Raw genomic sequence first — 25,516 nt, forward strand, 5'->3', positions numbered from 1 at the left:
GACACGGGGCTTGATCTCACGACCCTGAGATCCTGACCTGCCTGAGTCGGAGGCTTAACCGACTGAACACCCTGGGTGCCCCATATGGTATACATTTTTTGAGTCTCTTTTGCTCTTTTGCTCAACATTATGATTGAGTCATCTTATTGCTTCATGTTATTGTTATTTATTCATTTCCATTACTGTTTGGTATTCTATTTTATGAATATTTCACTATCCATTCTGTAATTGGTGGACATTTGAGTAGTTTTGGTTTGAATAATGTTGCTGTGAGGGTTCTAGAACATGTCTTTTGGTGCACATATGCATACATTTCGGATGGATATATATACCTAAGAGTGAAATTGCTGGGTCATAGGGTATGTATGCATTCTGATTTAGTAGAATATGTGTATACATTTTTGACATTTTAATATGTTTATATGGTATCTGTTGCTAACTTTCTTGATCATTTAAAAGTGAGTTATGGCTTGATTAATTGGTTAGCCCACAAGAAAGTATTGCCTGTTTATGTTAGAGGCTAACTCTATGTGTGGTTTCAGTATAGCTAGGAGTCAAAGACTCAGTTCTAGCCCATAATTGGTCTGGTATATTGGGCCGGTCTCAACCCTTTTGAGTTTGTGGTTCCACTTCTGTAAAGGAGAAGATAGAGACAATTATATGATTTATAATTATGGTGATTTCATCTCTACATTTCTGACATTATTTTGAAATGTCCTAAAAAAATGTGTTCTAAGTGTGTGTTTGCGATATCTGCTAACTTGAGGAACAAAACCACCTAGTAAGTTTAATTTCTGATCCTGTCCTTTTCACAATAATTAAGTAATGTTGGGATATGCAAGAATCCACTTGGGCTTTTCAATAAGGAGGCATGGCTTTTAATAATAGGCTAATTTGTGTAGGACCCATGTTAAAATGATTTCTTTTTCCTTTTCATGGTAATAGTTTTCAGGAAGTTTAACAGAATATTGGAAACTACAGTACTAAATTTTACTATCCAAATAATTTGATAACCTAGAATTTCATGTCCAGAGAAATCTTTGAATTTATGAGCTAAAGGAATCAAATGGGAACCATTGTGTTTGGTCTTATTTTTAGTGTTGGCTGCATATATTTAAATAATCCATTCTTCTTCCGTGTGGCATTTTCCCATGTATAATCTGTATTTGCAAGTCATTTTCAGAGTTGGAGAAAAATGAGCTAATATTTAATAGATGAATAATAATTAGTTATTAGCTGGCTGTATTTAGTTCATTTTCATGAGAACCTTCTTCGTTGCTTTTTGTTTCATTTCTTCTCAAAGCCCATTAGCGTGTCTAGCTCAGTTCTCGACTGCGGCTACGGGCATGTGGAGGGTCTGCAGTGTGAAACTCAAAGACCCGGCAGGCGTCTCTGAACTCCTCACAGACCCGTCCCTAGCCTGGAACTGGAAGTCAGGGCAGGCATTTTAGTGACTCTTTCATGGAGTTAAATTTATTCCATTTAAAGGAATACATGTTTTTTTCTCTTTCTAAATTCTGTCCCCTTTTTTTTTTCTTGTGGTATGGAAAATATTATTTAATATCATGGATGATAGGTTTTGTGTTAATGCCCTTTTGGTGAAATAAATAGGAATCCTTTGTTAGTTTCCCCTGTTTTTGTTGTGAAACATTGCAAGGTCTTTTAAATAAAAACATCTGGAAAGCAGTGGTTCCTAGAACATCTTCCTCCATCAGTCCTTCCATATTGAAAAGGTTAGCCTCTGTGCATCACAGCTTTCTCAGAGCGCCGTAGTTAATTTTGCCCTTGATTTATTACTCCAAGCTGGCCTCTCGAAGAGCCCTGGGCGTGCTGTATGCTCTGTGCCAAGACAGTCTCTTTCTGCTCTCACTTTCCTTCTCTCAGGTGCCAGAATGGAGCAGCATCACCCTCAGGATAACGCAGCTGCTCCTTTCAAACTTGGATGCTCCCTGGCCTTGTTCCAGCCTGTGGTGTTGAGTGCATCACTCCCCCAGAGGCAGTGCCAAGATCCTTTTCTCTTTGATTAGAGGTTCTCATGATAAAATTAGTTAGCTGGGCTTGATTGACATTTTCCATGGGTATTTATGCTGGTGGGTAGGCAGGGAGGCCCTGATCGCTCTTTAATTATTAAGTTGCAAGGAGATATATAGCAGTGGGAAAAATTGATTCTAGGTGGAGAAAGCACCATAGTGGCATTTGGAGAAGATATTTTTAATTTTTCAGCTGGCAGAAAAATTTCTCTACTCTCCCCCCACCCCCAACACACCCTCTGCTGTTCTTGAGGATAGAACCAAACATAGATGATTACTTGCATTTAGGAAGCTCACAGGTTAGTGGTGATGGAGGGAGGTTATTGAAGGGAAAGCTCATTTGCTCCTTTTTCAAATGAGGCACAGGTGAGCCACACTTACGCTGAACTAGTGATGTGTGTGGTCGTCTTCTGTTTCCTGTGGTAGAAGGAAACAAGCCTTCTCTCTGACCTCTGGCAATATATTAACCACTCAGAAGAATTTAGTTCTCTTAGGATAGAGATGTGGGGGTGAAGTGGGGTGTGGTGATGAGGTTATTATCAGCCTGATGTTGATATTTACGAATGGGAAAAGTACAGACTGTCCCAGGACTGGGCCATCCAGGACTCAGGGTGAGTTCTTCAGGGTTATTGAGCAAGAGTGATGACAAATGAAAGCCCAGCAGTAGTTGCCCTTGAGTCTGTGCTGAAAGAGAAGCTAAATCATTCCAAAACAATGACTTTCCAGCCCTGTGATGACATTAGCTGACTCCCAGCACATTGGCTGTGTCCTGAGAGGGACTGATAGATACGTGATTTGGAAAACAGAGTGGAATCTTTCACAAATCTTTAATTAGGTACTTAGATCTTGAGGCTGCTTTAGATGCAGTTTTACTTAGAGGCAGAGCAATGAAAAATAAAGCTCTTTTGAGGTTCCTGCTCAGTAGTGCTTTACAGATGTTGATCGTGCATGGGAATCACCTGGGGGTCTTACTACAGTGCAGATTCTGATTCAGCCGTTCTGGGCGGGGGTCTGAAATTTTGCATTTTTAATAAACTGTGAGGTCATGTTATTGCTGCCCGTCCAAGGACTGAAGTTTGAATATAATTTTTAGACATTTACTTTTGTTCTTGCCCTCGATCTTGAATGCTGAACTGAAACCTGAGGGCCACCAAGTAACTCTTATCACTCATTCTTCATGCTTAGTCTTTCTTTCTTACACTTGACTATGAAAATGCTATTCATAATAAAGAAGACACATTTTCTTTTTCCCTGTGGCATCTATATTACAGGTGTATTATGGGAAGAATGGTGATAAATAACAGCAATAGGATCCAAATTAAATCCACCAACCAACATACTAGAAATTCTTGCTGATCGGAAACCAAATGCTAGGCTATACATTGCTATTTGCAGACCTCTCCATGTGGTACCATATTCACATGTGTGTTATACCTAACAGATGTCTGCGAAACAGATTTTTGTGACAGATTTTGACACAGGAAATACATCAGGCTCCATAAAACTTAATGGGAAAATGTATTTCTTAACTGCAGTCCATTTTTAAAGAACAGATTGCAGTGCGTTCAGTAGAATCACTTGGGCCTTATTCTTTTTTTTTTTTAATGATTTTTTATTATATCATGTTAGTCACCATACAGTACATCCCCGGTTTCTGATATAAAGTTCGATGATTCATTAGTTGCGTATAACACACAGTGCATGAACCATGCAATACGTGCCCTCCTTACTATCCATCACCGGTCTATCCCATTCCCCCACCCCCCTCCCCTCTGAGGCCCTCAGTTTGTTTCCCAGAGTCCACAGTCTCTCATGTTTCATTCCTCCTTCTGATTACCCCCCCTTTCTTTATCCCTTTCTTCCCCTACCGATCATCCTATTTCTTATGTTCCATAGATGAGAGAAATCATATGCTATTTGTCTTTCTCTGCTTGACTTATTTCACTTAGCATTAATTCCTCCAGTGCCGTCCATGTTGCAGCAAATGTTGAGAATTCGTTCTTTCTGATGGCTGAGTAATATTCCATTGTATATATGGACCACAACTTCTTAATCCAGTCATCTGTTGAAGGGCATCTCGGCTCCTTCCACGATTTAGCTATTGTGGACAATGCTGCTATGAACATTGGGGTGCATATGCCCCTTCTCTTCACTACGTCTGTATCTTTGGGGTAAACACCCAGTAGTGCAATGGCTGGGTCATAGGGTAGCTCAATTTTTAACTTTTTAAGGGACCTCCACACTGTTTTCCAGAGTGGCTGTACCAACTTGCATTCCCACCAACAATGTAGGAGGGATCCACTTGGGCCTTATTCTTGAGAGCTTTGGCAGCGTCTCCCTATCCAGAGAGTTCTCTATAGGAACGTCACCTGGTAGCATGGTACTTGATTGGTTATTGATAATGTTGTGTTTGAGATTGGCCATATTCAGCTCAGTGTTCTATTTTAAATCATGAAAAAAGCACATATTTCTTCACTAAATTTTTATCTGGTGAATCGTTTCTGGAAGTGAGGGAATTACTGTGGTATTTTGAAATAGAAACACATCTTTTCAGATGTGCATCAGCAATGTGATCTCTGAGTCTGTTTCAAATGGTAATACACCAGGGGCCGAGAGTCTGCCAAAGTAGAACATCTGCTTCTAAGACCTAGGCTTCTAGAGCATTCCTCTCTGTGAGCTATTGTTTTCTTTTGTTTGTTTTGTCAGTTTGTTAAATCTAGATTATATTCCATCAAGGACACAAGGAAGAAACCCTTAAAAGTCAATTATTACAATCGAGAAATCTTCAGCAAAAGCTTTTAAACTTGGGTAAATAAAGATCTAAGAATTCCTAGTTAAAAAGTTATACCTTGTGCTGCATTTTATTAAAAGTGGTTTTTGTTTTTTGTTTTTTGGGGTTTTTTTTTTGGTTTTTTTCAGTCTCTCCTTAGATGCAGCCCTCCCTGGTGGAGTCATGGTCGGATATGTAGACTCCTGCACCCTTGGGCAGTCTGGGTAGGTGGTGGGCCTGTGCTGCTACAATGGGCAGGCCAGACAGGAAGGCAGTTCAGTATCTATAGTGTGGTCTTGCTAACCAACCCCCCTCTTCCCTGAATACAAATTACTTCTGACCCTGCAGTCTCTCACATTGCCTGACTCCTCTACACCCACAGGCTTGTCTACCAGGCTTGCTGCTTTTATCTGGCATGTTCTTCTGACTTTCCCCTGCCTCTTACTCCTTTTTAAGAGTCCCAGGGTTGAGGACTTTCTCTCTTCAGCTTCTGTGTTCCTGAAGCACATTGAGTGCACCTCAATTATACAATTACACCGTATTGTAATTGTGTGTTTTTATACATAATTACCCACTTAAATTATAAACTCCTGGAGGGCAGGGGCGTAACTGGTTTTCATCTTATTATCCCCACTGCCTAGTGCTAGTGGCAGATCATAGTAGAACCTCAAAAAATATTTATTGAGTGAATAACTTTATTTAAAGTCCCTGGAATTCCATATATCTATATCTATATATACATATCTGTATCTATAGGTCACAATTTCTATACATATAAAATTAGTCTAAAAAACAGGGAGAACTTACATTTGTGCAAACAAGCTAGACTTTCAGAGAAGTGGGGGCTGCGTCCTGAGTAAGATATACCAGCAAATGAAAAGATCAACTGGTGCTGCTTTTACAGCCTCATCTTTTCAGATTATTTGTAGCTTTTCTTTCTCTCCTAATATTTGATTCCTTGAGAAATACTTAAGCAGGAAATAAAATTTTCATAAGTTAATACACAGTCTTTCTCCCATCATTCTGATGTTTAACTGAAATATTAAAAATGGTTTCTACTTTTTAAATATTAGGATTTTCTTATTTCTATTAAGTTTTAAATGCTAGGTATCTCCAGGAGAAGAATAATGATTGATTCTCGTGCTTAGTGTATAAATTAAATGTTGCAGGTTTTGGGTATAGCGGTACATCTGTCAAATAACCATTTCACTAAAAGCATTTACATGGTAGACAGGTTCAGGGATCTGTTCAGCAGGATTTTTTAGATATCTTCTCAAGTGATATTGTAGTAATGGTGTAGGTACAGGCAAAAGCCAAAAGAATTATGCTTAAAAAAATCAGTGCGTATACTTCAGTGTGGTTAAGTAAGGGATTATTAATAGTGCTTGACTTTTAAGCAGAGACCTCATTGAACAGAACTAGGTAAGCCAAAATCTGGGATGATTTCTTACCTAGACATATGTTAAATCTAGTTATGTTAAGTCATCTTAAAAAAACAAGGGATTTAAGTGGCAGCTCAATTAAAAGACCTTGCTATACAGTCTATAAACATTTCAGGTCTTTGCTTACATTTTACATACATGTAACACTAAGGGGATTCTCTGCCTTCGAGCATTTAAGACTTGTAGAAATTAAGTCTGTTGTCAGTATAAATCAGTGGATTACCTGACGGTATTTTCGCAGTTCAGTTCATTGTGTGGTTATATAAATAAATATGTTTTGGAAGTTAACTGTAGTAAATTCCTTCTGATCCAAATCTGAGTAGGCTGCTTTCCAATTAGTATAGTCCAGATTTTGTCTAAAAAAGTCTCTCTTGGTTGGTTTGCTTTAGTATCAGAGAAAATAAAGAGGTTGTAAATTTTATAATTCCCAAGGTGTAAAAATATTTTGTTAGGTAGAAATACAACTCTTAAATAATGTGTTTGATTTTTTTTAAATCCATGTTACTTATATTGACAGAAGAGGGTCCATTCCTTTCAACTGCTACTATTAATGATAATGATTATAAGTTAGTAGCACTTAATAGTACTAGTAATGATTAATATTTATCAGATACTTGCTATGTGTCAGTTTCCTAAGCCAATTATTTAACTGCTGCATATCAAACCACCACAAAACTTAGTGGCTTAATTAACAACAATTATTCTTTGTTATGATTTTGTAGGTTGATTTCATATGGTGTTGGCTCGGGTGTTGGTTAACTGGAAGGTCCAGTGGCCTCCCTCCCGTACCTATCAGGTGTTGCTGCCTTGCAGCTGGGGACCCACTAGGGCCTTTCTGCATGACTGCTTGGGTCTCCTCACAGCATGGCAGCTGAATTCCAAGACCATTTTCCAAGATGCAAAGGCAGAAACTGCAGGTCTCTTAAGGCCTAGACTCAGAATTTACACAGTGTCATTTCCACCCCATTCTGTTGATCAAGGCCAGGCATAGCCTAGATCAGCTGCAGGGCGGAGGGAAGTAGATACCACTTCACAATGGGAGAAGTGACAAAGAATTTTTGGCCATCTGTAATCCTCCACAAATCCTATGAGATTAGTACTCTCACAATTCATATTTTAGAGATGAGAAAACTAAGGTTTAGAGGGCACCGCTTAGTACCCACGGTCATTCAGCTGCTAAATAGTTTAAGCTCAAATTTAGGTTAATCTGACTCTGGAGATGGAGCTTTTCACTACTGTCACATACTGCCTTCAGGGTGTAGACTAGATCTATTTGTCTTTCTACTCCAAAACCAGTATCTGAGGGGGTTTTATCGATATGGGGGTTATTCTATTTGCAATCAGACTGAAGTAGTAAAGGGGTTTGATTCATATTATTGATCAGCCATCCTTTGCTAAACACAATAGTAGTCTCCCTAAGGTTGGGTGTTTCTAAACTCTTGGTTGAGATGAAAGTTAAAATTCTTAGACCTGCTGTTATCCTGTGCTTACTACATGTATTAGCACATTTCCTTACCAAGAACAAATAAATAAAATTAACTTTTAAACTGTAAGTTTCCCAGTGGGCATATTCTATTTTACCAGTCTACATTTTTCATATGGTTTCAATATCCTAGATTCTACTATTCATTAAGATGAAACACAGAACTTTTACATTGCCTTTTTTGTTGTTACTTCTGCTGCTTTGTGGTTTTCTTTCTTCTGAGAGCCAGTGTTTTTCAAGGATTTCTCCTTGTTGAAAAAAGATAAATGCCAGAGATGCCTGTTATGGTAAGGAACAGAATAAAAATTAAGGCTTCCAAATATACTAATGACTTTTTATGTTTACTCTAAGTTCAATTTTCTATGTTAGATTTTTGACTCCTGACTCCAGGATCTCTGCAATCTCTGAGGGAGCCATATTAAGGAAAGTCTGTAACTTGGAGAGGTTATATAGCATCTCCTACTTCGTATTAGTTGCAGATTATAAAATGGATCCACGGTTTTTGTTTAAAGCATACGGGCTTTGTCGTGCCAGGGCTCTCTAGTCCCCTCCTGCTGGCTGGAGTAAAAGTGATGACTGACTCAGAATGTTATGGGACCTCAGCAATGATGTACCACAGTCACCTCACTGTATAGAGGAAAACCTTTTGAATAAGAAGCTTTCAGCTTTTTTTCATATCGTGGAGCTATAAGACAGGCAGGGCTGTGTCTAGAACCCTACACTACAGAGCCATGTTTTCCTCCACCAAATTGGAGTATGTCCTTCATGAGGCTTGTTATTGGCACTGTAGAAACCGCTTGTCTGAGAAGGGCCCATCACCACCGCTCAGCTGCAGATAAGTTAAATCCAGTTTAACTTTTACCAGTTTCAGAAAATCTTAGACCTTAAAAAAATTTTTTTAATGTATCTGTTGTTGCTATCTATGTTCAGAAAGTTTAAGAGGTTGATGGTGGGCCAGGGAAATCCTACTGCTAACAACTATGACAGCCATGTTTTCTTCTGATTGCTTTACCTTTTTGTTTTTCATTCTGAAAGAAAAAAATGTCTCCATGTACGCAGTGCTTAAGAAAACCCCAGCATGGGGCGCCTGGGTGGCGCAGTCGTTAAGCGTCTGCCTTCAGCTCAGGGCGTGATCCTGGCGTTATGGGATCCAGCCCCACATCGGGCTCCTCGGCTATGAGCCTGCTTCTTCCTCTCCCACTCCCCCTGCTTGTGTTCCCTCTCTCGCCGGCTGTCTCTATCTCTGTTAAATAAATAAATAAAATCTTTAAAAAAAAAAGAAGAAAGAAAGAAAACCCCAGCATTTCTCTGCGAGGCCATAGACCTCTAAACTTGCTCCTTTCTCTTGAATTGTTAGCATTTATACATATCATATATTTGGTAAGCTGAAGAAAAAAAATGTGGGTAATGGAATCCTTTGGTTGTGTAACTAGAAATTACTTTCATGCTGTTTTATGACAAAGAATATATGTGATGTACTAATTTGTTGTATAGCTATCGAACTATGTTCCTAAAAGTAACTCAACTTGAATTGTGGGTTTTTTTTAAGGACTATCATAAAGGTAGGAGATAAAATCATCAACTAGATTTAAGGATAATGAGACCTAACAGATTGAGATGACTCCTCATTCTGCTTAGCAGCTATTCGATTGTCTGACCTTTGTATTCCCTGCTTAATGTTCTAAAAATGTGAAATTGTAACTGAGGCCTTCCTTTAGAGAGGGATTTGGAAAAATACTAGTGTGCCATTGGTGAATGTACTGTGGCCAAAGGCTAATATGTTTTAGAAAATTGAGAGTCAGTGGTCAAGTAGAAGGTTTGGGGTGACTGCACCAGAGATGCCTTCTCGACTTGAGAGCCAAAGCAGCCTGGATGTCGTGGGGCCTGCCGCAGGATGGGGACATTGCCGTGGGCGTGGAGATCTGTTCACTCTTCCACAGGTACAGAAGGTTTGCCTGAGAACATCGGTAGAATGGTTCTTCAATGGCGCTTTTGTTTCTTGTTGAAAATTGGAAAATTTAAAGACAAGAATAGTTGTAAACTATCCAGAAATTACTACTATTTGTGTCTTTTTGTGTATATCCTATAATTTTTTCTATTTATCTATAATGTGATATTCAGCTTTTAATAGAACTAAGACTGTCCTGGGCCTACTATTTATTATCCTTTTTTTCACCTCACTCTTTGATTTTCTGGCATACGCACACACATACAGAGTGTTAGAATGCAGTATCCACATCAGATTATACCAAAAATAAATGAGAATTGCTTGGAAAAATGGTGTTTATATTTCCCACAGTCATGTGAATGAAGATCATTTTAACCCCAGGGGAAAAGATGGAAAAAACAATCTCATGATTTTAGCTTTTTTCTGCTGGTAAACACACAATGTGAGCACTGGAGAGATGAGCTTTATTCTCTTTTGTCTTTCAGTTGCTCCAAGAGAGCAGGGTTGGAGTGGGACAAAGGTATCAATAAGGAAAATTCCAGAGCCAAAAGGAGGAAGTAGCTGTCAGGAACAGTTAATGTAATGGGAAACTATGTAATGCTTCCTCAGAAAGTACAGCATATGTGTTCAGTTTGCTTGAGGTTCTGGAAACTACACATGGGGGATGTAGCACTGATTTCCTCCAGCTTGCTGGTATTATATTTCCATTCACTAGGAAATTTTTAAAAAGGGGGGAGAAAAAAGATCTTAAAACTCCCAGAACAAAGATTTTTCTCCAATTTATAGTTAAACCCCAGATTTTTATTTCTTAAAGCAGCTTTTGGTAAAAGTTTCTTTTCATCAAGGTTTGGAAAATTGATGGTTTACTAAGTGGCGTTTTTATAAACTTTTTATATACTGCTCCTATCTATCTGTTCATTAGCCCTGTTTTGCCTTCTGGAAAAACTTTAAAAAAAAAAGAAAAAAAAAATTATTTATTTATTTGACAGAGAGCGAGCACAAGCAGGGGGAGCAGCAGGGAGAGGGAGGAGCACGCTCCTTACTGAGCAGGGAGCCCGATGCGGGCTCCATCCCAGGAGATCACGCCCTGAGCCGAAGGCAGCCGCTTAACCGACTGAGCCATCCAGGCGTCCCATGGAAAAGCTTTCTTAAATATTTCCAAGATCCTTGAAATGAACATTTATTGAATATCTGTTGTGCGTAAGAAGCTTTTAAAAGTATAATAAGAGTTTATCTTCTCAAAAAAAAAAAAGTTTTGATCTGGTGGAAGTGAAATGCAGTGTGTCTATAAAATAACCATGCTGCTTTTCAGAGGAACCTTTGTGCTGTGGCACGTAATAGGAAGTGGTGGAGGTGGCATCCGATAGAGCACATCTGAGAAAGGAGTACAGGGAAGGTACCGTGGGAGTACTCTGACATAAAGTGGTGCAGGTGAAAGTTCAACAGGCTGACGCATAGGACCTTGGTATCAGAGAGGAGAAAGAGATGGGTCAACGCAAGGCGTGGAGCAGGAAAATAAACTACTGGATAGCTGGAGGAGAGCACGGAGAGGTGGTGTGAGAAATGGCAGAAAGGGAGCCCTGTCCCACGGACAGTAGAAATCCTTGAAGGAAATATTATTTTAGGAAAATTTAAAACCATGTTCGATTGCGTAAAAAAAAAAAGCCATCCTTAAGGTGTCAAATGTGATGAAAAATAAAAATGTGGAATAGGGAGTATAGCAAGTGAAAGATAATTGAAATTTTTCCATTAGAAGCAACTAATACTTACTAATTAACATAATTTAGCTTTCTACCTCACTGTAATTTTTTTTTTTTCCTCATGGTGGTTTATAGGGCATTGCAAAGAACTGAAAATCTAGATTAAAAAAAGAAAAAGTGTTGCTTCAGGTCAACTTTGTTTTGTTTGTTGACGAGACTGGTCTTTTATCACATTACCCCAGGTCAGAAGTACAGTTTGAACTTTTAAGGTTTCTTTTTCTTTTGGGCAAAAACCTAACGAAGAAAAGAGAGTTCTGTGTACTGGTTGCTTCTGTATAAATCTCTAAGTTGACTTTCCACTTAGTTCACAGAACTTTCATTGTATTTTATCCTAAATAAAAAAGAATGTAGAAATGGATTTTTTCTTTTCTCTCTCAAGTAATAGACTGGTTTACATTTTTAACTTTTATTTTACAAAAGGATGCTTGTTACAGATTAGGTTTAATCAAAAGACAGCCCATACTAAAGACAAAAGAGCTTTCTTTATTGAAGTGGATATTGTTAAGCTTTTAAACCACTTGAAAGTACTAGTGATCATATCATACAGTAGTAGGTTCTCATAATAAATTTTCCATATAAAATTGTCAGCATCACCAGAGATGTTAAAACTGTTGGAATCACCGAAGAACTGTTGTTAACTCCACTTTGGCATTGCCACAGTATTTTTTAACTGATATTAAAAAAAAATTATTTGGGAAGCTTTTTTGAATATATTGAGATAAGGTTTATTGTCCTTTTCTTCATGCAAACTGTCATAATCCTTGGAAATTTCAAGAGCCACACAAATGACCCTATTCACCCTTGGAGTTAATCGACTTCCTAGCTTCCGTAACACTCACCGTACTGTAGCTACCCGATGCAGGGCCACATTCTGGTCAGTTCTGCATCACCCCAGAAGTTATAAATCCCTCTGCCTCTCTCACTGATTACCACTTTTGTTCTGGTTCTTTCACAGTTATTCCTACTGCACTGTCTGGTGCCTTTGGAGATGTCTGAGCCCCCTAAATTCATAAAAAGTAGGATTGTGCCATCATCTTTTCATTAACTGGGCCTAAACCAAACCTAGTATCTATAGATAACACTCCAGATTGGTGGAATAAGTGACTGGATGAATGAATCGAATACTTGTCCATTGTTTGCTGTGGACTATAAAAGGCTACCATTGACAATTGATCATCTTAATAAAGTGAGAATGATGATTTTTGCCTTATTAAAATGGCCATCAATTTAATGGACAATAATAATATATGGGAAAAGGAAGAAAGATTAATGATACTTCTACTTTTAAACAGAAGTAGTAGGTAGAGTTAATAATAACTCTTATTAATTGTTTTTAAAATTTGATATGTTAGGCTCTTATCTACATACCTTATTTACGTATAACAATGCAGTGAGACAGGCATTTTTGTCTAAAATTTTAAGGGTGAGGAAACTGATGCAGACAGACCAGTTAAGCAACTTGTACAAGAGTAAGGATATGAACCTAGTATGATCAAACTTCAGGATAGGATAGTTGACAAATTCAGCAGAATATGTTTTGAATGTCACCTGGGAACTTGTCAAAGGATATTATATTTGAATGTAGTAGGCATATTTCATGTTTGACCTAGGTTTGAGTAAGGCATTTATAAATTGTCTATTTAAAACTGTTTTAGAAAGGAAATTTATTTACTGTGAGAGCAGCATCCTTATTTTGAGAGCTAGCGTCTTGCTCTTCTTAATAGACCTTCGCAGGCAACACACTGAAAAGTATACCACCAAAAAAAGTATACCATCAAAGGATGCCCAGGGTTCATCTTTCCCAGCCACAATTTCAGGCTTGGCCTCCCCAGCCATATTAGTGATAGATGATGGATCCTTTAACAGAGGAAGAAGACCTTCCTTAGTTGCCCAATTTAGTGCAGTTTTCGGACTGACATAGTTTGCTAACTTCCTTTTTAAGTGAGCCATTCAGTTTCTAAAAAGTAACCTGGAACACTTGAAAAGGTGTCCTTTCCCCTGCTCGGTTAGTGAGTTTCTGCTCACGCTCTTTACTTCTCTTAGGACTTGGAGGAGACTGAGTTTTCATTGGTAACTGCCTCACACTCCCCTTAGCAATATTGGAAACTTGAAAGCATTTGGGCAGGGAGTGGGTAAGATCCAGTTTCATTTAAGGCTCTCAGGATCCATCTTAATAATAGTCTCTGTTCCCATGAGGGAGAAATGAAAGGCAAGGCTTACATCAGCTTAGTCTCCTCACTTTCTTAGGAATCGAAATGTTCCCAAGGTCAAAACCAGTGTGAAGTAAGTCTCTAAACCTATCTCGGAGGGCACTGCGTCAGAAATACAGTGAATGGAAATTGCTTTTTAACTGGACGTGAGTCTCATTTTAAATGCCACTGTTTATATTCTTTATGTCCTGCCTTTCTTTTTATGTTGAATTAGTTTCACCTTGGAAAGATGAAGAAGAGCATGTTCTACCTTTTAAATGTGAGAATTGAATTATTAATTGTTTTTGGATAAAAAATGATCTCCTGTTTCTTCTACCAACGGTAGTACATTCTTGCAAACTTTGGACCTCGCTGATACAGTGTCTTTTGAAGTTTTTCACTAATTCACCCTTTAAAGCTTTTTATTTCTTCCTTGATTTATGACACAGCTGTTTCTTGAATGGAGAAAATGCAAGGACTCCATGTAATCTGATCAGATTACATTCTTTGTGTGTCTCCCACATTTAGTGGAGGCCACTAATCAAATCCTGATATATTTTTTGTCCATTTTTCAAGTTTAATTCATCATCCCAAGATGGCTATAGTTGCTGTGTTCCCCCTCCATATTGTATCATGATAATCTATCCATGTCTTTTTGTCCCATACAACATACTACGTTTATTAAGTGTAGGCTTGTGTCCTCCCATGTCAAACAGTGTGTGCCTCCAGTCTCTGAGGTTGGCTGTAGCCACCGTAAGCTACTGAGATTTATCGTAAGCAGAGAAACTCCATCATTCTAGAAGTCATGCTAATTCACTCTGTTTCAGCCTCACATTCTGTGCAGTACGGTAGCTTGACTTTTGGATAAATTGATTCATACAATATTAGGCAGCCGAATCCAGGATAAAAAGAGGTACCTTGCTTTGGTAGGCAATATTCTTTTTTTTTTTTTTTTTTGGATCTTCTTTAAAGAGGCAGAGAGAGAGAGAGGTAGAAAGTGAGAGTGGGTGGGGGCAGGGAGGCAGAGGGTGAGAGAGGATTTTGAGGCTCTTAAGCAAGCTCCAGCCTAGCCCGGAGCTCGACAGGGAGCTCCATCTCATGACGTTGAGATCATGATCTGAGCCAAAATCAAGAGTAAGACGCTTGACCCACTGAGCTACCCAGGCGCCCCATCGTAGACAATATCTTTGATACTGCTAATGCATTTCATGTTTTTTTAAGTAATGTAGCTAGCTTTCCTTCTCCTCCTCCCTCCCTTCCTCTTCTTCAGGTTTCCTCTAATAATTGCCATCTGGAAGCTACTTTTGATTAGCTGGTATTTCAAGATACTTCTTTTTGAAACCTTATTTCTTAATTAACAAAATTTCATACAAAACTTCACCAAATTTTAAAAATGGCTTAGCTCGTGATGGTTAATAGCAGATATGTGGTAGTAATTAGTCAAAATGAAGTTTCTCTTATATGTGAGAGTGTTGCAAAATTCTTTGTAAAATTAAAGTTATGCTTATAAGATTATTGAGTCATTGTGGATGAAGTTTTTTTATTTCTTTAGGTGCTTGGAGGTAGGGGAATTTCAGTGATAGAAACATATTCTTAATTAGTAATTATCAAATCCTTTATTAAGCAGTCATCATTTTGGTGTTATGTTGAGCAGCAGTTCATGGGCTTAGGGAAAATTGGCCGCGTAGGGAAAAATTTCATAACAGGAAAAAACATTTCATCGATAAAGAAGATGTGAGTTGTTGTTGCCTTTCTTCTGTGTCTAGATGGTTAGAGATGACTATATTCTTGGATTTTGTTTTCAAAATTGGAAGTTATTTAAAAAAGAAAAAGTGGGATGGGGAATTAAAGAAAGCACATAATATATGGCAAAATAATGCTGAACAACAGCAAAACCCCATAATTAAAAGACAAAAACCACATACTGTGATAATAAATTTAAATGACATTGGATAGTACAATTAAGTGGATTGCAACCTCTAAAAACATTGATCTTTTAAATAATGGATTTTCAAGGTGATCATTTACATATATGTGGTAGATGTGTGTATTTAAAAATTAGATATAAAGGGGCGCCTGGGTGGCACAGCGGTTAAGCGTCTGCCTTTGGCTCAGGGCGTGATCCCAGTGTTATGGGATCGAGCCCCACATCAGGCTCCTCTGCTATGAGCCTGCTTCTTCCTCTCCCACTCCGCCTGCTTGTGTTCCCTCTCTCGCTGGCTGTCTCTATCTCTGTCGAATAAATAAATAAATAAAATCTTTAAAAAAAAAATTAGATATAAAATAAATATATATTCTGGTCTGTGAAAATTAAGGTAATGCAAAACTGTTGCTTTCACATATTTTTAACAACTTGAATTTGAGTTTAAAAAGACTAAAGGAACATATATCTTTTTCCACTGCTGTAGTTTGTGCAAAAAGTAAAAAATGTGATCTATTTGTAGGAATAAGAAAATTGAACTCTTTCACACATTTTATTTATTTTTAAAGATTTTATTTATTAGAGAAAGAGATGAAGCGCACACGAGTTGGGGGGCAGAGGAAGAGGGAGAAGCAGACTCCCTGCTGAGCGGGGGGCCAGATGTGGGACTTGATCCCAGGTCCCTGAGACCATGACCTGAGCTGAAGTCAGATGCTTAACTGACTGTGCCACTCAGGCACCCCTCTTTCACATATTTTATAATTAGAAAGTGATTAGTTAAAAAGGTATTAGTGATTACTAGGGCTTCTAGACTATACATTATAAAGATAGCATGTTACTATTTCTGCTTTAAAGTATAGTGTCTTGTAGCCAGTCGATCACATAGCTGAGATGGGTAATCACTGGCTTTGTGCTTCAGACTTTAGATCTAACAAAAATGAAAACCATTTGGATATGATTATGATTAAAGAACAAAGACATAAAGGCATGGAGAGCAACCGGTTCAGACATAAGGAACAGTTGGTTTACCCTAATTATAGCCATCTTGACTTCTCTTTTTTCTCTTGTATGTATCAGCTGGAAGTTTGGTGGAAAATTAACCCTTTTGCCTAATGATATAAATAAATTTGTTGCAGATTTTCTAAAAGAACTTTATGCCCTTCCTTAAAGTCAAATTTCAAAAGTCCGTTGCAGTTTGTACTGGCCATGATTCTTCCTTTTGATCTAGTTCAGTAGTTCGGTTTTCATTTCCTACAACTGAATTTCTTGTGTCTACCATCATCTAAATGAGGATGTGTTGACATAAATGAGAAGATCAAAGATTCGACTAAAGAGCTTTCACATTCCGATTAGGCTGATTGTGTGAAAGTGTGGCTGAATCTAAGAAAATGGTAGAACGTTATGTGTAACCATAACAATTTTGCAGATTGTTTATTGTTGCCCGTCAGCCATTAAAATATGGCCTAAAATTCTAATTCTTCTTTCTCATAAATCTTCTCATAGTTTATAAACATAGTGGAAATTGGGACATTTTTGGTTTTCCAATACAGAGGAATCCATTGAGGCCTAGATTATACTACTGCTTTCCTTTCATTTCTACTTTTCCCACTTTTTATCAGGAGTACCTTCATTCATTCTGTATTCATCTTACATGGGAAGTTTTTGGCTTCTTTTCTAAATGTTTTCAAAAGAGTGATACTCATTGACTTTATTGACACGTGCATATTATATGATCTCTTAGGTACCTAACATGTTTTCGCTTATTATCTGAAGGTCCTTAAGCACAGATATGTGAGTGACTATGAGGCAAAGAAGCACGTCTTGGTGTCCTAAGCCTATTGAAACATTGTAAGGTTTTAAATGCATTGCAGACTTGATGGCTTTCTCTACTAATTATCCTCCATATCTACTTTTAGTCCTAAAGCAATTGCCTCCTCCCCATCTTCACATCCTGACCCCTCAACACACCCACAAAAGCAGCTGAAGCTTCAAAATAGTGGTATTATATATGTACCTATTGCATTCTGGTGATTCTGAGCAAACAGGAATATAAAGAAGCAAGGTCAGTTCAAAACTGACACGTTCTTCAGTGTTCTATATTTCAGTTGTTACTTTACTGATCAGTACTAGCAGTTTTGGACTGATTAACGTAATGTAAACTTCTTAGGAAGTGGCAGGAAGGAGTGCCCGTGATAGTAGTATTTTGAAGTGTGAATCATGTTTTGAATCACGTTTTAAATCCTGTCAGAATCCCCAGAACTTACTATGGTAATTAGAATGGAGCTGACACCTGCCTTCCCTCCATTCCAAACCATTTTTTTTAAGAACTTATTTATTTATTTGACAGACAGCGAGCAAGAGAGGGAACACAAGCAGGGGGAGTGGGAGAGGAAGAAGCAGGCTCCCAGTGGAGGAGCCTGATATGGGGCTCGATCCCAGAACGCCGGGATCACACCCTGAGTCGAAGGCAGATGCTTAACGACTCAGCCACCCAGGCGCCCCCATTTTTCTTTTTTCATACCATCATAACTTTTTCTTTCTAAAACAGATTTAATCATGTGCTCCATCTTTTTAACCCATTTTGGCTCCCCCTTCCTTCTAGCAGTGGCTCTTAACAGGGAGCTTCTGAAATATGCACGTGTCTGGACCCATCACTGGAAACTCTCATTTCTCGGGGGGAGTAGAAAGCCTATTGACAAAGAGTTTGTTCATTGTTTCAGGTGCCTCTTTATGTCCTGTCCCCACCAAAGCTTTTCATCCTGTGTCATGCCATCTCCTTCTAGACCTGCTCTGCTCTAGCCGGGCTGAACCTGTCTATGACACAGAGCATTCTATTCTGTCCCTCTCTGCTTCTGTATGGAAGCTCTTGCTGCCTCAATACCTTCTCCTTCCCTTCCCTTCCTTCCCTTCCTCCCCTTCACTCCACGTCTTTCATCTATCAAACTGCTTAATCTTCCTAGATTCTCCCCTAATGACAGATCTTTCCTCATTCCCCCATGTAGAAGTAGTCCCTCTGTCTTTTGTGTTTAGCGTGTATATTTGATTATAATTTTTTCAGGAGTGCATCTCTTCCATTAAACTGCGAGCTCATTGAAATCATGTAATTTATCTTGGTCATGTTTATGTTAAATGAACACATGGGTGAATAATAAAGTGAAAGCCTCTTAGGAATTTAAATGGATAGCTTGTGTGAACGTTGGTTTTAGATACATTATTAAGTTGAGGTTCATGGTCCGCCAGCAAGACCCGTGTTAGTACTGTAGTACACAGTTTTATTTATTGTAATATATATGCCCATTAAAACTTGCACATATATTTATTTATTTTTTTTCATTTTCCCCCCTTCTGTCCACAGGCGAAATCTTACAAAACTGTCCCTTATCTTCAGTCACATGCTGGCAGAAATCAAAGCCATCTTTCCCAATGGGCAGTTCCAGGGAGATAACTTTCGTATCACGAAAGCAGATGCTGCTGAATTCTGGAGAAAGTTTTTTGGAGACAAGTAAGTACAGATCATTATAGTCTGCATCGATTTTTGAAGAATGACCTAGTCCTGCCTCCAGTTCCATATGGTATAGATTTTACTCAAATATTTTGAGACTGTACTTGTGCATTTTTGATGAGTGTTTTGATTGCTAATTTTTCTGTTCAGCCACCAAAACTATGCTTTAATAACTGAATAGTTTTATGTTATTGCAAAGCACGTATCAGTTATACTATATTTACTTGATGCGCATTCACTGAGTTAGTTTGCTCTAAGGAACAAAGGTATGTAAGATGGAATCTCTCAGAAGCTCACAACTTTTTACGACTTAGTACACACTTAAGACACATATGCACAATAGAAAGCAGCAAGGGATAGATGCTTTCAAAATGGCACAAATAAATTGTTCTGGCAATTCAGAGAGGGCAGCCGTTGCTTCATGACTGAATGAATCAAGGACTGCTTCTCAGAGGAGGTGATGTGTAAGTTTGGTTGAGACCTGATATTTAGGTGGGAGAGAAAGCCATGGCACCCCAGTTTAGGCTTTCTTTGTATCATTGCACAGAGAGTAAGTGTGTAAACAAGACAGAGAAATGAGGATCATGTTATCAGAAAGTAGCAGATAAAGATGATTTCCTTTAGGTACTTCCCCCCCCAGACAAGAACTTTGGTGAGCCCCCTCAGAATGTCCTCGAGAGCAGGCAGAACCCAGGCTGAGTGTGAAGGGGAAGAGTGATTGCTTACACGTAGATTATCGTTTTCATGCTCTAGTTAAAGTCTGTATTTATACTTTAACTGGTGAAATGAGACCTATAAAATGTTGGTAAATACTTTTGATGGTCTTAGTCCTTTGATGCTGGTGAATTAACTGGAACAGTGGGTTTCCTTTTCCCCCCCTTTATGAAGTGCTATGCTTATCTGAGTGCTAAATGCTTAGCTTCGTAACTTTTGGCTTCGAAAATATTAAACCCCTTTCCATGTTTCTTAAATAAAATGTAATTCTGAATGGTTTTTTTTTTGGCACTAAAGGGGGAAATACTGTTATTTCCACTAACATGGACATTTTGTATTCCAGAAATCTAGCTATTTATAATGCTCCTATATCCATTCACAAATGTGAAATTAAAAGGAAAGGGTCATCTTCATCTAAATTAGAATAACAGCCAAAAGTATGCTAATTATGTATTTGTGACCACAATTCTGGGAGTCCGAACTGAGAGGGTTTCTTAAAGTCACAGCTCAAATATTTTTTTTTAATGTTTTTTTATTATATTATGTTAGTCACCATACAGTACATCCCTGGTTTCTGATGTAAAGTTCGATGATTCATTAGTTGCGTATAACACCCAGTGCACCATGATACGTGCCCTCCTTACTACCCATCACCAGCCTATCCCATTCCCCCACCCCCTCCCCTCTGAAGCCCTCAGTTTGTTTCTCGGAGCCCATAGTCTCTCATGCTTCATTCCCCCTTCTGATTACCCCCCCTTTCTTTATCCCTTTCTTCCCCTACCGATCTTCCTAGTTCTTATGTTCCATAGATGAGAGAAATCATATGATAATTGTCTTTCTCTGCTTGACTTATTTCACTTAGCATTATCTCTTCCAGTTCTCAACATTTGCTGCAATATGGACGGCACAGCTCGTATATTAACAGTTTGAACCTAATGCAAACAGTTGTTAACCTTCAAAATCTGCTTTATCTTAAAATTTTAAGAAATTTTGTAAGCCAAAATGTTTGTGGTATTTCTTTTTGAAAACTGAAAATTCTGGTGAGTTATGAAATTGTTTGCTTGTCAAAAGGTCAGTAAAAAAAAAATGGAAAGATTGCTCACACATTTTTTTTTTTTTTAAGAAAAGAGTTTGTTTTGCTGGTACCTCTAGCCACAGAGAATTATGCATTTGAGACCTCTTTATTTCCCTTTATTTATAACCATAGACTTTAAGGGACTGGCTTTTCTGCCCAAGTGCTACATGAGTGAAATCACTATTAAATCAAATGGGGGAGTCTTGAAATACTGATTAAATACTCTCCATACCTCCCAAACCTTTATACCTTTTTCTCCTGTCTTCACTTACTTGAGAAAGCTGTTTCATTTTTCTTTAACATTTTACTTTTGGGATGAGAGCCAAATTTAAAGCTCCTTCTGGAACTCAGACATATTTCCATATCATCAAAATTAATGATTCTTTTATTAGATCATTGGAGAAACCATCTTTCTATTCTCTGCGGGTTTTTGCCTTATTTCACAATATTTTATTGAATGAATAAGCAAATGCATGAATGATGTAGCCTTTCAAAAGGTTGAATTCTTTTATCTTCCTTATGCTCTAATACTAGTTTATATTTTTGCATAACTTCTCATATGGAAGCTTTTCTGTCATTTATCTCGCTACACATTGAGGCCATGTGAGAATGCTTTCATTTGATCTAACCAGTGCCTTTAAATTTGAGAGCATTATTGTTTCCAAAAACAGAATCATTGAGGAGTTAGTTCTAAAAACAGCCAATCAGGTTATGATTTTTATAAAGCAGTTTTTAAGCTTAAGGAGTATTATTGTAATTTTTTTTCAAAGTAACTGTCATCATTAGATACCAAAATTGAATTAAAATTGGGAAAAAAATGTTTTTCAAAAGATTTTGCAAAACTCCTAAAGGCAGATTTGGTACTCAGGCCTCATAAAAACAGGAAGCAAGAAAAAAATGTCTTTATTTTATTTTTATTTTTTTTTAATTTTATTTCCAGTATAATTAACATAGATGTCATATTAGTTTCAAGAGTATAATATAGTGATTCAACAATTCTATACATTACTCAATGCTCATTACAGTAAGTGTGTTCTTAATCCCCATCACCTAGTTCACTTAATCCCCCCACCCACCTTCTCTTTGTTCTCTATTTTAAGAGTTTTTTTGTCTCTCTTTCTCTCTCTCTCTTTTTTTTTTGTTCATTTGTTTTGTTTCTTAAATTCCACATATAAGTAGAATCATTTGGTGTTTGTCTTTCTCTGATTGACTTTTTAAGCATTAAACCTTTAGATCTGTCTATGTTGTTGCAAATGGCAGGGTTGTAATCTTTTTATGGCTGAGTAATATTCCATTGTACACATACACACATCTTCTTTATCCATTCATCAATGATGGACACTTGGGCTGCTTCCATATCTTGGCTATTACAAATAATGCTGCAATAACTTAGGGGTGCATATCTTTTCAAATTAGTGTTTTTATATTCTTTGGGTAAATACCCAGTAGGGGAATTACTGAATCATATGGTAATTCTAATTTTAGTTTTTTGAGGAACTTCCATACTATGTTCCACAAATGGCTGCACCAGTTTGCGTTCCCACCAACAGTGCATGAGGGTTCCTTTTTCTCCACATCCTCACCAGTACTTGTTTCTTGTGTTTTTGATTTTAGCCTTTCTGAAAGGTGTGAGGTGATAGCTCATTGTGGTTTTGATTTCATTTCCCTGGATTAGTGATGTTGAGCGTCTCTTCATGTGTCTGTTGGCCATCTGTATGTCTTCTTTGGAGAAATGTCTGTTCATGTCTTCTGCCCATTTTTTAATTGGCTTATTTGGGGGTTTTTTGGTGTTGAGTTGTGTAAGTTCTTTATATATTTTGGATACTAACCCCTTATTGGATATGTGATTTACAAATATCTTCTCCCACTCATTTCCTTTACTGTGCAGAAGGTGTTTTGTTTTGTTTTGTTTTGTTTTTTTGTTAGCTCTATGCCCAACATGGGACTTGAACTCATGGCCCTGAGATCAAGAGTCTCATGCTCTACTGACTGACCCAGCCAGGTGCCCCCAAAGCTTTTAATTTACTTTCGATGTAGTCCCAATAGTTTATTTTGCTGTTGTTTCCCTTGCCTCTGGAGACATATCTAGAAAAAAGGTTATTACAGTCAATGTCAGAGAAATTACTGCCTGTGTTCTCTTTTAGAATTTTTATGGTTTCAGGTCTCACATTTAGGTCTTTAATCCATTTTGAGTTATTTTTGTTTATGGTGGAAGCAAGTGGTCTAGTTTCATTCTTTTGCATATAGCTGTCTAGTTTCCCGTGCACCTTTTGTTGAAAAGACTTTTTCCCATTGCATATTCATCCCTCCTTTGTTGGATATTAATTGACCATATATATATCATGGATTTATTTCTGGGCTTTCTATTCTGTTCCATTGATCGATGTGTATTATTTTTATGCCGATTCCATACTATTTTGATTATTACAGTTTTGTAGTGTATCTTGAAATCCAGGATTCTGATACCCCCAGTTTTCTTCTTCTTTTTCAAGATTATTTTGCTATTTCAGGGGCTTTTATGGTTCCATACAAATTCCAGGATTATTTGTACTAGTTCTGTGAAAAATGTTGTTGGTATTTTGATAGAGATTACATTAAATCTGTAGATTGCTTTGCATAATATGAACATCTTAACAATATTTATTCTAATCCATGAGCCTGGGATTTCTTTCCGTTTCTTTGTGTCATCTTCAATTTCTTTCATTGGTGTTTTATAGTTTTCAGAGTACAGGGCTTTCACTTCCTTGGTTAAGTGTGTACGTAGGTGTTTTGTTCTTTTTAGTGCAATTATAAATGCACTCTTGATTTCTCTTGATTTCTCTTTCTGCTGCTTCATTATATGTATATAAAAATGCAACAAATTTCTGTATATTAATTTTGTATCCCAGCAGACAAAAATCTTTAGGTTTCATATGCCTAATACTTCATTTCTGTGCTTCTCAGCCTTTTCAAAGTCATGGCAGGGCCCACCTCTCTGCTCAGGACTCAAGCCCAGCTGCCAAAAGGCTGTGCCTGACCAGAGTCCCAGGTAGATCAGTAACAGTCATATGTCACGGTAAACTGGTTGGGAACGTCCGCATGTGCCAGGTTTTTATGCAGCTTCATTGAATGTTTCAGTGGTTGAGTCCTGCTTTTGCTTTCTTACTCTGTTGACCAGGAGATAGTAGAAATATGTAGAAAAAGAGAAGTGACATTATTGAATAAATGTGTCTAAGTAAATTCTGCAAAATAAGGTCAACATCAAACTGAGTCTTTGCACTCTGGAATAGTAGTTTAGAGTCCAGAAACTTTAAGCATGAGCCTCAGAAAATGGATTACTGTTTAAAACAACAAAAATCCATTGATGGGATTAGACTGTGGCTGACAGTCATTTTTCTAAGCAGGTCAGGTAGCAGGTTTCGGGCCACTGGTTCTCAGTACTTCTTTGCACTGAGGAGATTTAGACATACATTTCCAACCAAATTATGGTTGAACAAGAACCATGAATTCTAAACCTGCATCTCTTTATGTGTCATCTTCTCTCCATCCTTTACTTCAAGCTCTGTTCTTCAGTTTCAAGTTCAGATCCTTCCCTGTGTTACAGCAACAGCGTTCTGACTGGTCTTTGTATCTTCAGTAACAACCTGCCCTGTTTTTCTTAGACTAGAGAGCTCTCTAAAAAACAAAATAAAACAAAACAAAACAAAAACAGAACTAATCATTCTTTTTTTTTTTTTTTTTGGTCTGAAATGCTTCTATGAATTGTTAGTGATTCTGGGTTAAAGTCTAAAATCCCATTAATATGACAAGCTTTAGGAACTGTTTTTTTCTGGCTTCATCTCTTTGTAGTCTCATCCACAAAGAAAGAACCTAACTACACAACACTTTGTACATATTTCCCAATGTGTGTTTTTTCTTCCCCCCATTCTTTGTGTTTTTGTTTCCCTAGATTGCATCCACTGTTTGGAAAGCCAGTTACCCGTGCCACTTCGGAAGCTACCCTAATCTAAGGTGGACAGCCATACTCTTTGCTTCCAAGTGCCTTGGCTCATATCTGTCCTATTAGACTGCAATGAACTGCTGCTGACATGATCACATTTCCCGATAGACTAGAAAGGTTTTTTGAAAGCAAGGACCTGCCTTCCTGATTTTTGTTTCTCAGAACCTGGCACATTTCCTGAAATGTGTATGCACTAATAAATGTTAACAGATTGTATGAATAATTAGATGGATAGTGGGTGGATGGATGATATTTATTCTCTGCTCAAAATTTTCAATGACTTTATTATTTACAAATTGATTTTTTTTTTTTAATCCTTAGTTCCTACAGTTCAATTCCCTGGAAGCCCCCTAGCCTCTTCTTTCTTTTTTACCATCCCAGAATTCTTCAAGTCTGGTTCAGAAGTCCCCTTTTCTGGAGTGTTCTCACTAGTATACACCTTTCTATATGCTCAACATTAATTATTCCATGCCTCGTGTCCCTGTTGTGTTTTAGACATGTTTGCGTGCATGTTTACTTTGTGGGTCTTTCCTGCTTGACTGTGAAGCTCCTTGTTGATGTTTTATCCAAAAAATTTCATCCAGATACATTGGTAGAGTTATTATATGTCAAATTCTGTGTCCAGCATTTTCATATATGCTAACTTCATTTTTAATATAATCTTTAAACATTATCCTTTAAATGTATTAAATGAATCCTTTAG

At 37.7% G+C, this 25,516-nt stretch overlaps 1 protein-coding gene across 7 annotated transcripts in view; it reads left to right on the forward strand.

The window, feature by feature from the left end:
* CBLB (Cbl proto-oncogene B) overlaps positions 1 to 25,516 on the forward strand; it is a 218,850-nt gene that overhangs the window by 71,856 nt on the left and 121,478 nt on the right. For all 7 annotated transcript variants that reach the window (XR_015724219.1, XM_045785283.2, XM_045785279.2 and 4 more), the window contains exon 4: positions 18,899 to 19,045. Coding sequence is in view for 6 of the 7 variants with exons in the window: in XM_045785283.2 (XP_045641239.1) it covers positions 18,899 to 19,045 (147 nt within the window). In the remaining variant the exon portion in view is untranslated. The remainder of the gene's footprint in view (positions 1 to 18,898; positions 19,046 to 25,516) is intronic.

Source organism: Ursus americanus, chromosome 4 (genome assembly GCF_024610735.1).
Source record: "Ursus americanus isolate L20-20 chromosome 4, mUrsAme1.1.p, whole genome shotgun sequence".
Taxonomy (NCBI): Eukaryota; Metazoa; Chordata; class Mammalia; order Carnivora; family Ursidae; genus Ursus; species Ursus americanus.